The following is a 14961-nucleotide window of genomic DNA, read 5'->3' on the forward strand; positions in this document are numbered from 1 at the left end:
AAACATCTTCCACCAGCAATGCATTGTCTTGGCAATATTCGCATAAAAAATGACAACATACAGATGTTAATCCTACCTACACAATTGTAAGCCAACCAGTAATATAATAGTGAGATATTGCTAGACTTCTGCTAATCAAATGTTGCGCAAACTCGAAATTCTTTGAATCAACGTCAATGCCAATTTATTGTCTAAACTTTCAGTCCTTTTGTATAATTAAAAAGGCAACCTACTGCCGTAGAATAGTGAGTTTGCTCAACTTTTGGGCATAAAGCTGACCCAAGATGTATTGTTTGAATTTGTGATATTTATTCAACAAGCTTTTTCAATTCAGACTACTCCAAGCAAAGTTTGTTAAGAAAATCAACATTTACAAATTAGCTACATCATTTTTTCTTTTAAAGTCCTTCCAACTTAAAATGTGTTATTTCAAATGTTTATCGTGTATTACAATTTGAGTACTGGATGTACACATTGTAACAGTATGATAATATAGCCCACGGAGAAAAGAATACTAGGCTAAAAAGTATTTTACAGCTCCTATAGACTGGAGGAAAAATTGACAATAGAAAATGAAATAGAAAATTATGTGGTTATTTAATCTTATACACAGATAAAAACATTATCAGTCCTTTTGTTTATGTGTCAATATTATGTGAGATCTAACAATATACTAAAATTAAGTTTAAGAAAGATATATTAAGAGATAATAGCTTGCAGTAAAAGTAGTTAGAATGCTGCGTATGCCTTTTTTGGTGAAAAAACTGAATTGTCCAAATCCAACTTATTTTTGGATCTAAGTATTAAGAGATGTTCTATAGAAATACATTCCTTCAATTTATCTTCTACTATGTCTCCATTATGTTTGCTTTTTGCCCTCCTCTCAGTTCCCCTCCTCCTTTCCCCGGCATTAAGTTCAATCTTGACAGTGATGTTGACTTGCTTTGTCACCCCTCCCTACCCCCCCTTGTCGTCCCTCGCCCTCTCTCTTCCACTCTTTCTCTCTCACTCCCTTTTTCTTTTTAACCACCCTCTATCCATCGCTTTGAGGACAAGAGTGCCCTCAGACACATTTCTCTCTGGAGCACTCACTCTCCCTCTCTTTTACTCCCACAGTAGTGTCAACGAAACCAGAGAACAAGGGATAGGGATGAACAAGGGAATAAAAGAGTCCAAACAGGAGTAATGACTGTTTTTTCTTCTCAGATCACATCTTTCACCACATCCTTGGGTGAGTTTACTGCTTTTGATACATTTGTGACTTAGAATTCAAATGACCAGAGATTTTTGTGGATATTACAAGGAAGGTAAGGAAAGAGACAACTGAGACAGTGACAGACAAAACATGTAAGAGTTTTGGTTAGAGTACTTTCAGTAATCTTTTGGTAGCCAAAGTGATGGTGAACTTTGACTCTGGCTTGGTAGGGTTTTTGGTAGGGGGAATTAAAATTAAGGACAAACGGACAGTTTATTGCCTTGCCAATACAGTGATTAAATCGAGCAACCTTTTAGTTACTGGACAGATGCTCTAACCACAAGTTTACTCTGAACCCCTAATACCTTGCCACTCTCATTGTTACCTGCATACTTCACCTGGGCAAGTGTGTAAAATGCAGGATTACAAGGTACAAAAGAGGAATCGTTCTACAGTATGGATGTAAAACAAAATAAGAAATGCCTGTGTTTATGCTTAAATGATTTTAACCCCTGAAACGACTAGGCTTACCATTTCCAAAAAAGTTGGGGCGCAGCATAACATGTAAATAAAAACAGAATGCAATGATGTACAAATCATTTAAACCCTGTATTCAATAGATAATATTACAAAGGCAATATATACAATTTTATTGTTTGTTGCCCACTTTGAATTTGATTCCAGAGAAATGTTTCAAAGAGGTTGGGACAGAGGCAACAAAACATTGGAAAAGTTGTATAATGCTAAAAAGCTAAACCTGGTGGAATATCACACAACTAACTGGGTAAATTGGCAACGGGTCAGTAACATGATTGGGTATTATAAGATAATTCTGGAGAGGATGGGTCTGTCAGAGGTGAGGATGGGTAGAGGTTCACCACTCTGAGAGACTGTACAGGCAAATAGTGCAACAATTTAAGAATTTCTCAATGTAACATTGCAAAGAGTTTGGGGATCTCATCATATAGGGTACATAATATCATTAAAAGATTCAGAGAATCTGAATCTCATTAAAATCTAGAGAAATGTCATTATGCAATGGACAAGGCCAAAAACCAATATTGGATGGTCGTGATCTTCGGGCCCTCAGGCAGCACTTCCTTAAAACAAACATGATTCTGTAGTGGAAATCATTGCATGGGCTCAGGAATACTTCTAAAGCCATTGCCTGTGAAGACAGTAGGTCGCTGCATCCACAAATGCAAGTTAAAATTCTGCCATGCAAAGAAACCATACATAAACAAGATCTAGAACCGCCACCACCTTCTCTGGGTCCAAGTACATTAAAGATGGACTGAGGGGAAGTGGAAAACTGTCCTGTGGCCTGAAAAATCTAAATTAGCAATTATTTTTGGCCACCGCATCCTCTGGACTAGAGAGGAGAGGGATTGTCCAGCTTCTTATCGCCACAGAGTAAAACCACCAGCATCCGTGATGGTATGGGGGTGCATTTGTGCACATGGCATGGATGACTTGCACATCTGTGAAGGCACCATTAATGCTGAACAATATATACAGGTTTTGGAGCAACATATGCCACCATCTAGACTGGGAAAGCCTTGCTTATTTCAGCAAGACAGTGGCGTTGTTAGGCCTGGATCTCAAATTGATCAAAAAATAAATAAAATTGGCCTCTGATCTATTCATCTATAATTCCGATCGTGCATTATGACAATGTAGACGTGTAGGCTGCTAGCATGTTCATCGAAATTTTCCGCATTTACATTTAAAACCCTGTTCTTTCTGTGCTAAGCCCCAAATGTATTGTGATCCTAGCGACACCTCTGCGGGAAGACAATGCCAAACCACATTCTGCACGTACTACAACAGAATGGCTTTGGTCTGCACGTACTACAGGAGAGTCTGAATGCTAAACTGGCCTCCCTGCAGTCCAGACCTGTCACCCATTGAAAACATTTTGCACATTATGAAATGGAAAATATGGCAACTGTTGAGCAGCTGAAATCCTATATCAAGCAAGAATGGGAATGCATTTCACTTTCAGAACTACAGAAATTGGTCTCCTCAGTTCCCAAATGCTTACAGAGTATTGTCAAAAGAAGAGGTGATGCAACACAGTGGTAAGCTGGCCCCTGTCCCAACCTTTTTGAAAAGTGTTGTTGACATCAAATTCAAAATGGGCTTGTATTTTCAAAAATAATCACATTCCTCAGTTTCGACATTTGATATGCTGTCTTTGTACTATTTTCAATTAAATATAGGGATAAATGATTTGAACATCATTGCATTCTGTTTTTATTTGCATTTTATCCAGCATCCCAACTTTTTTGGAAACAGGGTTGTAGTAGTGGATACATCACATTTATATGTGTTTAGTTATGATGATGGACCTAAAAGCAAAAAGCATAATAAATTGTCATTCCTCTCAGAGCACGTTCTAATGCACTGTAGTTCCCTGTGGAATACTAGCATATGAATGTGCAACACACACGTTATGACAGTCCACATGTAACTAACTCCATATCTGTCTATCATCTGGCTATATTGCCACAGTGGGAACCAGGCAAAACCTCCTTCTTTCTTGTTTCTCTGCCCCCAGCTTTTCAGGTCATTAATCTACGTGGGGAGGAGTGGGGCAAAGGGTCAAAGGGGACGTGAGAGAGGCCTGGAAGTCACGGTTCCTTTTTCTAGCTAAGAGGGAGAACATATAATGTATGAGAAGTTAACCATGCTGAACCTGCAAAGTGGCTCAAACTGGACCGGGCCTAACAACTGGTACCATGATCCAACTGCAGTACAAGCACAACATAGCACAGGTGAGTTGAAACTCAAAGTACTCAAAGTACAGTTCTGTCATTGCAGCCAGGTGTTTGAATCCTAGTTGCATCATACCGACAGTCCAGCAGCATACCAACAGTACATCAATCACATTAAGGAAGTCATACTTCAACCTATTGCACAGCCCTTTGGAATGTGGTCTCATTTTCATGCCCATTGGAATTAGTATCTGACTGCTGTTTAATGTTGTTAAATAATACCAGCAGGTTTAGTTTAATTACATTTTAATTCAGTTACAGTAGGTAGTAGAGAGAATTCACATTCTCATTTTCAAACTTTGAATTTTATTCAATTACCTTGAATGCTTGAATTGAAGTGGAATTAACCCAAACTTGAATAAAAGTATTTCTGTCAATGTAATTTGTTTTACATATTTATGTTGTACCCTCTCAACGTCAGTGCCTGAGGGATGTCTGTTGGACACCAACAGAGGCCTGGGAGGAGATGGTGGTGATGGTGGAGGAGGAAGAAGAGGGGGAGGAGTAGGAGCAGGGCCGGGGGAGAGGGATGAGGGCGAGGAGTCTCAACTGAGGCTGCAGCTGAAGAGGAAGCTACAGAGGAACAGGACTAGCTTCACACAGGATCAGATTGAGGCGCTGGAAAAAGGTCAGACAGGTTCCAGTCAATAAGAGTTTACCATGCTTGAGCTTCATGCAATCACACAATGCTTTGCTGGAGCCAGAATGTCCCAGAGTCATTCACAATTTCTTATTTTATTTGACCTTTTTCTTAGCACAGGCATCATGCTGAGACAAAAAGATAAACACAGGGCTGCATGAACCCAGGGCTTAATATAAAATATTCCATTCCATAAAATATAGCTACTTACTATTATTAGGTTGTATGGTTGTCCCATCTATTAAGCAATACAAAACAGTACATTCTGTAATTCCAAGCTTAAATCTAGTTGCAAACAACAATGGGATGGGGTACGCCTATATGGCAACGATAGTGAAATAGGTCAATTTGGAAGCTGGAAAGGTCAGACATGGTCACACACTTTGATATTAAGTATGGAGTATTATAAATGAAATAAAATATATAGCAATAGAGAAAATAGTCGGGTAATGGATACTCATGTCTATGTGTGTATGGCCAAAAAGACCTCTGACTCAGCTGTCCACTGTCTAATGCCATAGACAAAGATATGGCCATGGAGTGTTAGCATGATAGGGAAATAGTGTGGCAAGGGACCTTCATGACTGTATGTGTATGGTCATACAGACTTCTGACCCAACATTCTACACTCTAAGGCCATTGAGAAAACTATTGGCAATGGAAAACACTGGTAGGTCACTGCAAGTATATTTTTTTTAAATATGTTTCTAAGAGTGTGCATATGTGTGTGACAAAGAGATTCAGACAGCATAGAAGTTGGTTACTTCATTGCATCATCTACCTTCTGTTGTCCAATGTACTTACATTAACTCAGTTTTTGCCAGACCGCGTAAGCGGCGCCGGCTAAGAAGTGCGAATGTCTTCGACTGACTGACGGTCTGACTGACCCTAGTTAAATAGCGTAGTGGTTAGAGAAGCAGACCAGCGAACTATAGGTCCTGAGTTCGTATCTCCTCGCAGGTGAGGCAAAGTACGCATTATGAATTATTCCGTTTTGATGAAAACTTTGCTGGCTAAAACCTCCAGTAACTACATTATAGTAAGCCTCAAATGAAACAGTTTACGGTTTTAGTGCGACTGTTTCTGGTGGATTTTCAAAGTACTCATCCATGCATGCATTTTGGGTCAGGATAGACAAACATATTTGCTGGCTACAACATAGGCTACAGTAGTTACGTTACAGTGAGCCTTAACTAAAACTGTATATGGTTATATTGCAACTGTTTCTGGCATGGAAAAGTTCATCTTCAGTCCTGCTAGAAATTGCTCAATTCTTATGATTATTCCTAAGAAGATAGTAGATACCAGTAAGCCTATTACTGGCGAATAAGCTGTTCAAACGGCCAGTGGCAAAAGATAACAGTTCATAGATGCTATTTATGGTTGAGGTAAACATAATAAGAAACGTTAGTCAGTTTAACACAATGCTCAATAGTGTTTAGCGACTGATGAAATGCGTAATGCCGTGGCGTTATGGTTAAAGACAGTGCCTCTCATGTGGAAGGCTCAAGTTCGAATCTATTGTGAACAACAACATTTATTTATTTTATTTCCACGATTCTCTCGTCCTTTCACTTGATGAAAAAGTTAGTTATCGTCACCTTTCTTGATAGTTATTGTCATGAAATGAAATGGCTTTGGCAGACTCGCTAGCAATTCCTATGACTATTCCAGTAAGTTAGTTTGTACTGGTAAAGCCTATTACTGGCTAATAAGCTGTTCAAACAGGCAGTGGCAAAAGCTAACAGTTAATAGACGCTATGTGTGGTGGAGGTAAACTTAGTAAGAAACGTTAGTCAGTTTGACTGTATCAATATCATTCAAAAATGGCCAATTAGCTGTTTAAAAGGCCAGTGGCAAAAGAGGAATTGTTCATAGACACAAGAGGCTATACTGACACCTGTTGAACATAGAGCTCTGAGGTGTAGTATTTAGCAACACATCCTTTCACTTGGGTGACCCAGGTTTAAATCACAAGAGTGCAATGCTTTCTATTGCGGTCCGGCTGTACTAGGTTTGCCTGGTTTCTTGTTTACTGATGTCAATGCTCCGCCATCTTGTAATTGATCTCTTATTGCTTACTACTCCATAGGGAATATGAAGTGTACACTCACCTAAAGGATTATTAGGAACACCATACTAATACTGTGTTTGACCCCCTTTCGCCTTCATTCTACGTGGCATTGATTCAACAAGGTGCTGAAAGCATTCTTTAGAAATGTTGGCCCATATTGATAGGATAGCATCTTGCAGTTGATGGAGATTTGTGGGATGCACATCCAGCGCACGAAGCTCCCGTTCCACCACATCCCAAAGATGCTCTATTGGGTTGAGATCTGGTGACTGTGGGGGCCATTTCAGTACAGTGAACTCATTGTCATGTTCAAGAAACCAATTTGAAATGATTCGAGCTTTGTGACATGGTGCATTATCCTGCTGGAAGTAGCCATCAGAGGACGGGTACATGGTGGTCATAAGGGGATGGACATGGTCAGAAACAATGCTCAGGTAGGCCGTGGCATTTAAACGATGCCCAATTGGCACTAAGGGGCCTAAAGTGTGCCAAGAAAACATCCCCCACACCATTACACCACCACCAGCAGGCTGCACAGTGGTAACAAGGCATGATGGATCCATGTTCTCATTCTGTTTACGCCAAATTCTGACTCTACCATCTGAATGTCTCAACAGAAATCGAGACTCATCAGACCAGGCAACATTCTTCCAGTCTTCAACTGTCCAATTTTGGTGAGCTCGTGCAAATTGTAGCCTCTTTTTCCTATTTGTAGTGGAGATGAGTGGTACCCGATGGGGTCTTCTGCTATTGTAGCCCATCCGCCTCAAGGTTGTGCGTGTTGTGGCTTCACAAATGCTTTGCTGCATACCTTGGTTGTAACAAGTGGTTATTTCAGTCAAAGTTGCTCTTCTATCAGCTTGAATCAGTCGGCCCATTCTCCTCTGACCTCTAGCATCAACAAGGCATTTTCGCCCACAGGACTGCCGCATACTGGATGTTTTTTCCTTTTCACACCATTCTTTGTAAACCCTAGAAATGGTTGTGCGTGAAAATCCCAGTAACTGAGCAGATTGTGAAATACTCAGACCGGCCCGTCTGGCACCAACAACCATGCCACGCTCAAAATTGCTGATAATTGCATTAATGAGATATTGAACAGGTGTTCCTAATAATCCTTTAGGTGAGTGTATATTGTACAGTAATCAGCCATTTTCTTCATCATCGTGCAAGATATCTCCTTTTCCCAACATCAATCTAGGGAGGCATGTGTGAGAGACCTGTATGCCAAAGGGCAGGTTAATCTGACTTACTTTGTAAGAGTTTAAATATTTAGTAGGTTTTGGCAAATTGTCACTGTTGAGAAAGATCCATCATGGCATACTTTATGGGTTCTTTAAGCTTTTTTGTTCCGCATGAGTTATGAGGGATGTACAAAAAGATGGAGCAGTGTAGGTCAAACAGGGTGGAAATGCCATAATTTTGGAATTATCCAACTGAATTGTGTAATGTAGTATCCTAGTGGAGGACTCAAGGCAGGTGTCTGTGTGGTAGGTACTCGTGGTCTATACACCGATCAGCCATAACATTATGATCACTGACAGGTGAAGTGAATGACACTGATTATCTCGTTATCATGGCACTTGTCATTGGGTGGGATATATTAGGCAGCAATTGAACATTCTGTCCTCACAGTGGATGTGTTAGAAGCAGGAAAAAGGGGCAAGCGTAAGGATCTGTGCGACTTTGACAAAGGCCAAATTGTGACGGTTACAGTGGGGAGAACAAGTATTTGATACACTGCCGATTTTGCAGGTTTTCCCACTTACAAAGCATATAGAAGTCTGTCATTTTTATCATAGGTACTCTTCAACTGTGAGTGACAGAATCCAGAAAATCACATCGTATGATTTTTAAGTAATTAATAAAAAATGTATTGCATGACATAAGTATACATCAAGTATATGATACTTCAGAAAAGCAGTACTTGGTACACTAAACCTTTGTTTGCAATTACAGATATCATACATTTCCTGTAGTTCTTGACCAGGTTTGCACACACTGCAGCAGGGATTTTGTCCTATTCCTCCATACAGACCTTCTCCAGATCCTTCAGGTTTTGGGGCTGTTACTGGGCAATACGGACTTTCAGCTCCCTCCAAAGATTTTGTGTTGGGTTCAGGTCTGGAGACTGGTTAGGCCAATCCAGGACCTTGAGATGCTTCTTACAGAGCCACTCCTTTGTTGCCCTGGCTGTGTGTTTCGGGTCGTTGTCATGCTGGAAGACCCATCTTCAATGCTCTTACTGGGGGAAGGAGGTTGTTGGTCAAGATCTCGTGATACATGGCCCCATCCATTCTCCCCACAATATGGTGCAGTGGTCCTGTCCCCTTTGCAGAAAAGTATCCCCAAAGAATGATGTTTCCACCTCCATGCTTCACGGTTGGGATGGTGTTCTTGGGGTTGTACTCATCCTTCTTCAGACAGGCAAACTTCAGACGGGCCTGGACATGCGCTGGCTTGAGCAGGGGGACCTTGCGTGTGCTGCATGATTTTAATCCATGACGGTGTAGTGTGTTACTACTGGTTTTCTTTGAGACTGTGGTCCCAGCTCTCTTTAGGTCATTGACCAGGTCCTGCCGTGTAGTTCTGGGCTGATCCCTCACCTTCCTCATATCATTGATGCCCCAAGAGGTGAGATCTTGCATGGAGCCCCAGACCAAGGGTTGGCAGGCAGCGATCATACCCATGAGCCAAGTAGGCTACAGAATTCTGTCACATCAAAGCAGAGATAGAATCAAGGCAAAGCACGAGATTCCATAGAACAGTTCAGAGGTCTCAGGCAGCTGCTGAGAACTGAGTGAACAAAAGGTGCAGGAGAAACGTCCAGTAAATCAAAATGGACAAACGCTGAAGGCGACAACCACGACGACGCAGTGCAGATGTCATCTACTCCAATCCTGTGGAAAAGGGCAGAGGAGGCTGCAACACCACGCGTGGAGTGTGCACGGAGACCCTCCAGAACGACAGAACCTGATCCTGACACACACTGCCCCATCTGTGGAGAGAGGCGTCTGTGAAAACCTGAACACACTATGACACCCTGCCCTGGGGTGCACCCTGAGAGAGCCCCACGGGGTCTCTCCAATATTCCAGGTACTCTCGCAGGTGTGATGGCGCACAGGGTCAACCAGTTGGCAAGCGAACCAGGTTTGCAGGCTGAACATGTGCAGTAGGCCCAGAGGGACCACTGCGTGTGCAACCGCCAACATGCCCAACAGGGACATGACACCCTGAACCGAACGCCTGCAGGGTGGACGGCACAGGTTGAGGGCAGAGAGCAGATAGAAAGCCTGAAATGCGTGCTCTCATTATGCACATGTCAATGACCAGACCCAAGTAAGAAACCTGCTGGGCTGGTCTTGGAACACTCTTTTTCCAATTCACAGCGAGGCCCAATTGCGTGAGAAGGGGCACCACTCGGAAGGTGTACATCCTGGCTAGCACCAAGGACAAGGCTAGAATCAGGAGTTAAAATCCTGATGCCCTCCCTGCGTAGGTGCTCTAGCTCCATCTCCAAGCATTTGGAGAAGATGCGCGGAGCCGAATGGGATCCTCGTATACTCGTATACATTACCCTGACAGGCAAACCGAAAAACAGCGAGTGGAAAACAGGTAGCTATACGGAGGCAAGAGCCGCAGACGTTACCTGGTTTTTGAGCCTGTCATAGCGAGCAGATTGAGAAGCCACAACTGTTATGTTTATAATGTGTGAAATCTCGGTAGCCCGTGAATGGCGGGAAAGAGAGGAGCCTGGCATTTGCATACGCGGACGTTTCGCCGAAGGCCAATGAACAGGGCTATGGCAACGCCAGGCTGCACTCTAGAGCAAGTACACTCGAGACCGGCTGGCAGTGGAGTGAGAGACGTATCTGAACCTCAGACATCCCAAGTCTCCCTGAAGTTCCGGGAGTCTCCCGCATATTGATAGCGGCTCCCTGATGCCCGCAAATAAGTTAAAATATCCCGGAATATAGAACGAGTGATCAAGGGCGCGCATGCGAGACAGAGACTGTGCTTCAAACCGTGTAGAGCGCGCACGGGAGAGAGGGAGCGAGAGACCTTGCGTGTGTGTGTGCTAGTCTGCGTGTGTGCCTCATGAAGCGCATGTAATACAGAGAGTATCCTGATTGGCCTGTTTCGGAAAGTCAACCAATCAATTGTCAGTGTGGGCGGGCTTTTATCTCTTCTCGAGTCCCGAACTGAATACTCAGTCAGTTCAGTATAGAAACAAGAGCGCCATGGCAGAGGGCCCCAAAAAACACAAATACAAGACACATTTTACGCAAGACTACACGAAAATGTACCCCTGTCTTATAAGAGTAAAAAATAATGACAGTCTTGCACGCTTTACAGTTTGCAACAGCGACTTCAGCATTGCCCATGGTGGGTTAAATGATTGTATAAGTCATATTATTGTCCTCCTTTTTTTGGGGGGTGGGGGGGGCTTCCCTGAAATGACTTTTTGCAGTTTGGGATGTCTGGAACCTGCTAGCTGGCGCTTAAGTCTATGGGAGATGGCGGGTAGAGAGGATAGAGTAGTTATACCTGAGAAAACTCATTACCCTGAACATTGCTAACATAGCCCTTACCATTACACTAAAAAGGGAAGGGAATAGAGCATGCACAAGCAAAAACATTAGAAAACCTTCAGGCTGCAGGGTGAAAATGTGGGAGAAGCCGCTCACTTGCGCCACTGCTCATATCCAACGGGGCAGACATAGAGACAGAGAGTCTCTAATAGCCACCAAAGGAGGCAAATTAGGGCATGCAAAAGGTACAAGTGGTTTAACAGACTCAGACCTGAACAAAAGCACAACTTTCACCAAAGCACCGTTTAATTTTTTTATTGAAAGAAACATTTTGCAGGGCTGAATCTGCGACGCCGTCAGACTCCACCCATACCTTGCGGCGGGAGGGAGACATGGAGGATGTGAGGGTGACGTCAGCGTTCACAGCCAACTCCACGCCTAGTCAGGACGGCCTGGGCTTCTTAAGTGGCCATGGAGTATCCAGTCTGGGGGAGGGTTGGCTGGGTCGCACGGGAGCAGGAGCCACTGCAGCCGGAGGAGGAGAAGCCGGGGCAGCAGAAGAGGCAGCAGCAGAGGCTTGGTGAGGCTGACGTCGTTTAGCAGAAGAACCCGGGCATTGAGAAGAGGGTCATGAGGCCGAATGAGCAGCACGGCCAGCCAGGGGGAAGTGACGAGACAGTTCCATCCATCCCTCGTCGGTCCTCTTAAATCAGGTGATGACGGAGTGCACCGTGTAGCTAAGGTTCCTTTGGCGTCGGCAGAGGAGGCAGTGGCAGCCAGGTCTGTAAGGCAGCCCTCTCAATCATGCCCGCAAACTCCACGCGGAGAGGGGGCGGGCGGAGGGAAGCGGCAGAGGAGAGGTCGTCTTCTAAGTCTCCCAGGAGAGAGGGAGGTGCAGGAGAAACGCCACACCCCACTTGGGGAGGGAGCAGGTCCTTCTGTGTCAGAGGAGTCGGGCTCTGCGCAGGACCATCCTCCGTACGTCCTCAGACATTTTATTGGAGTCATCGTATCCACTGGAGTCCAGCACGGCGTAGATGTTGATTTCCTCCTCTACACGTGTAGAAAGGGACAAAGGGGCACAGGAGGAGCAAGCCGGGAGGTCAGAAAATAACCTTGCAGGCGTGGGCCGGTCCCAGGCAGGAAAACAAATGACCTGTGCAAGTCCTGTTCTGGCACCAAGTCAGCGCAACGGCAGGCAGCAGCTTCATGGTGGAGACGTTGGGCTGAAGAATGCAGACGACAAAAATTCTCAGGCTGAGGAGACTAATCACAAGTAACTCAGCAAGAGCTTGCTGAATAAAAAAGGGAGGGCATTCTCTGGGCTCACAGGTCATATATAGAGGCAGGCATGCCCTGATTGGCTGTCGCATCTTGCATAATGAGTTTTAAGTACAGGCCTAACGCTGCAAGGATAAACCACTAGGAGCTAAAGCCCCTCTAGGGGGTGGAGCTCTATGACATACAACTTTGTCATTGACCCAGAAATTCGTCCTTCACAAACGCATGCACTAAATCAAAAACACCACACCAATGGAAACCTATATGTTTTTATTTTGTGACGTGGTATCCAACTCTTGTTCTATTGCCTGATTTTGTCATCTTTGTTGTTATGCTTATGCAAATTCAAAATAAATAAATAAAACAACTTTCATACCATTTTGGTAACAATCTTATGTAACTACAACCTGGAAATGTTAACTCCTGTCACAACGTACAATGTCATTACTTGCCACCACATTGGAAACACATATTCCAAATCTTTCAAAGTTCACCTAAAGATCTTTAGAGAAACAAGAATTCCCCAATCCCCGCATTTCAGCTCAATTCAAAGTAATGCCATATAATCACACACATCAGATGGAATGTGTGCACAAATTGTAAATTGTGCACACACAGATGTGCCACAGATCGAACATCCCGCCATTTCTTGTGCATTATAGTTTGTACTCCTAAATAGTTGTCAGAAGTTTACAGTACCTCAGCAGACACGACCGATAGGCCTTTAATTTCACTCCAGTTTAAGACAATTCTGATTTATGTTCTGATTTAGTCATGTCTGCAAGTTTTCACCAGCACTCTTCTGCTACTGTGGTTAGCCTACAGTAGAAGATATTGCTATTTAGAAATGTTGTAATCATTGACGTTAATCATACTTTCGTCTTTTCTAATCTAGCAATTTTATAATTTATTCATTTTCTAATTTAGTTGTGTTGCTTACATCATAGTATACCTAGCTAACTACTGCAGGTAGTACACGTTTTATTTTAACATACCTTGCTAACGAACTACTGCAGCTAGCAAACGGTACTGTATGACTACGTTAACAAACATCAGCTTAGTTCGTTAAGCCGACATCATTTCTGGAGCACCGTCATCATTTCTGGACAAGGAATCTCAGGTAAGCTTATTTAAGTTCTTTACAAAGCAGATGGATAACTATCTGACATATAGCTAAAACCACTTTGGTAGTTCCCATCGAATTACATTAACTATCTAGCAAGCCAATTAACGTTAGCACAAAAGTTAGCAAGCTACAGTACAGTAGATTCGTTGATAGCTTTCTCCCCAGGCAGGCTGGGCTCAGTGTTTCACTCACTGGGACAGAAATATATACTGTACCCAAGTCGAGTATTAGTATATTTAAGGTGTGACGCACGTGGTAATCATCCATGTTTTTAAAGTATTTCTGACGTGTACGTTATTGCTGTAATGTGCACTAAGCTTCATAGTGGAACATTAAAATATAAATTTCCAGCACAAGATCATTTTTACATGGAAAAATCTGCTAAGCAGATGCGTGGAAGGACACAATGTTGTAGTCATATTTTAACAAATGTTAAAGTCCTTAATATGCATTCTCATTTATCATTGCAGCTTTCCCTGACTGTAAGAAGCACCACAGGGCAAGTATCTAAAGTGACTTTAAACACGGATGATCAACATAAATGTTACTAGTAAAGCTTAAGACGGATGTTTGCAATATGATTGTTAGTGTTTTTATTCGGAAGCTTTAGGGTAAGCAACATTTATTGATTGTAGCTTTACATTTATATAACTGGCTTGTGTGTTCTTTAATATCAAGTAAGTAATGCAGAGCAACTTTAGCTTTTGTCATCATAAAGACAATGTCTCTTTAATATTTTGGTCAATCTCAAGGAAGATATGTAGACTGAGACAAGTAATATATCATTAATTCAAGCAGCACTTCACTGCCATTGCCAACAGCAATTATTACAATGCTTGTGTTGCGCTCTGCTGTTTGTGACTGAAATCCTATAAACTCCCAAAATGTATCTAGCACCTTTGGTGAGAATTATTTATTATGAATAATAACATTGTTATACACAAGCATTCTATAATAGATTTTGGGCATCTCAGTAGAATTCACACTGATTATTCAGTGTAATTAAGCATATACATTATACATTTTAATGCGTAGGTTAATGCAACCTTTTGCAGGTTGCATGATTTATAAACTGAGGAAACCATTTAGTTAATTCCCATTATTTCTTCTTTACTGAGACAACAAGGGACGAGGCCCCAATAGCCATGGAAAGCAAGAGTGCTGGAAGTGCTGCTACAACTCCTGTTGTGTCATCAGCACCCCCCTGACCAGATGCTGAAATCTATTTTTAGCTTTGTATTTTATCCACATTTGTTTGATTATCTTTTGTTGCGAGTCACCCATACTAGAGCACTAGCATGATTACTCAGACGCTCTGGTCCAGTTTTGTACGAGG

The 14961-nt window shown here is 42.7% G+C and overlaps 1 protein-coding gene across 1 annotated transcript in view; it reads left to right on the plus strand.

Moving 5' to 3' along the window:
• Positions 1-980: 980 nt before the first annotated feature.
• LOC105008339 (paired box protein Pax-6-like) overlaps positions 981-14961 on the plus strand; it is a 38387-nt gene continuing 24406 nt past the window's right edge. The window contains exons 1-3 of the mRNA XM_010867621.3: positions 981-1231; positions 3756-3972; positions 4394-4600. Of these exons, the coding sequence (XP_010865923.1) occupies positions 3867-3972; positions 4394-4600 (313 nt within the window). The 5' untranslated portion in view covers positions 981-1231; positions 3756-3866. The remainder of the gene's footprint in view (positions 1232-3755; positions 3973-4393; positions 4601-14961) is intronic.

This window comes from Esox lucius, chromosome 5, assembly GCF_011004845.1.
Source record: "Esox lucius isolate fEsoLuc1 chromosome 5, fEsoLuc1.pri, whole genome shotgun sequence".
NCBI lineage: Eukaryota > Metazoa > Chordata > Actinopteri > Esociformes > Esocidae > Esox > Esox lucius.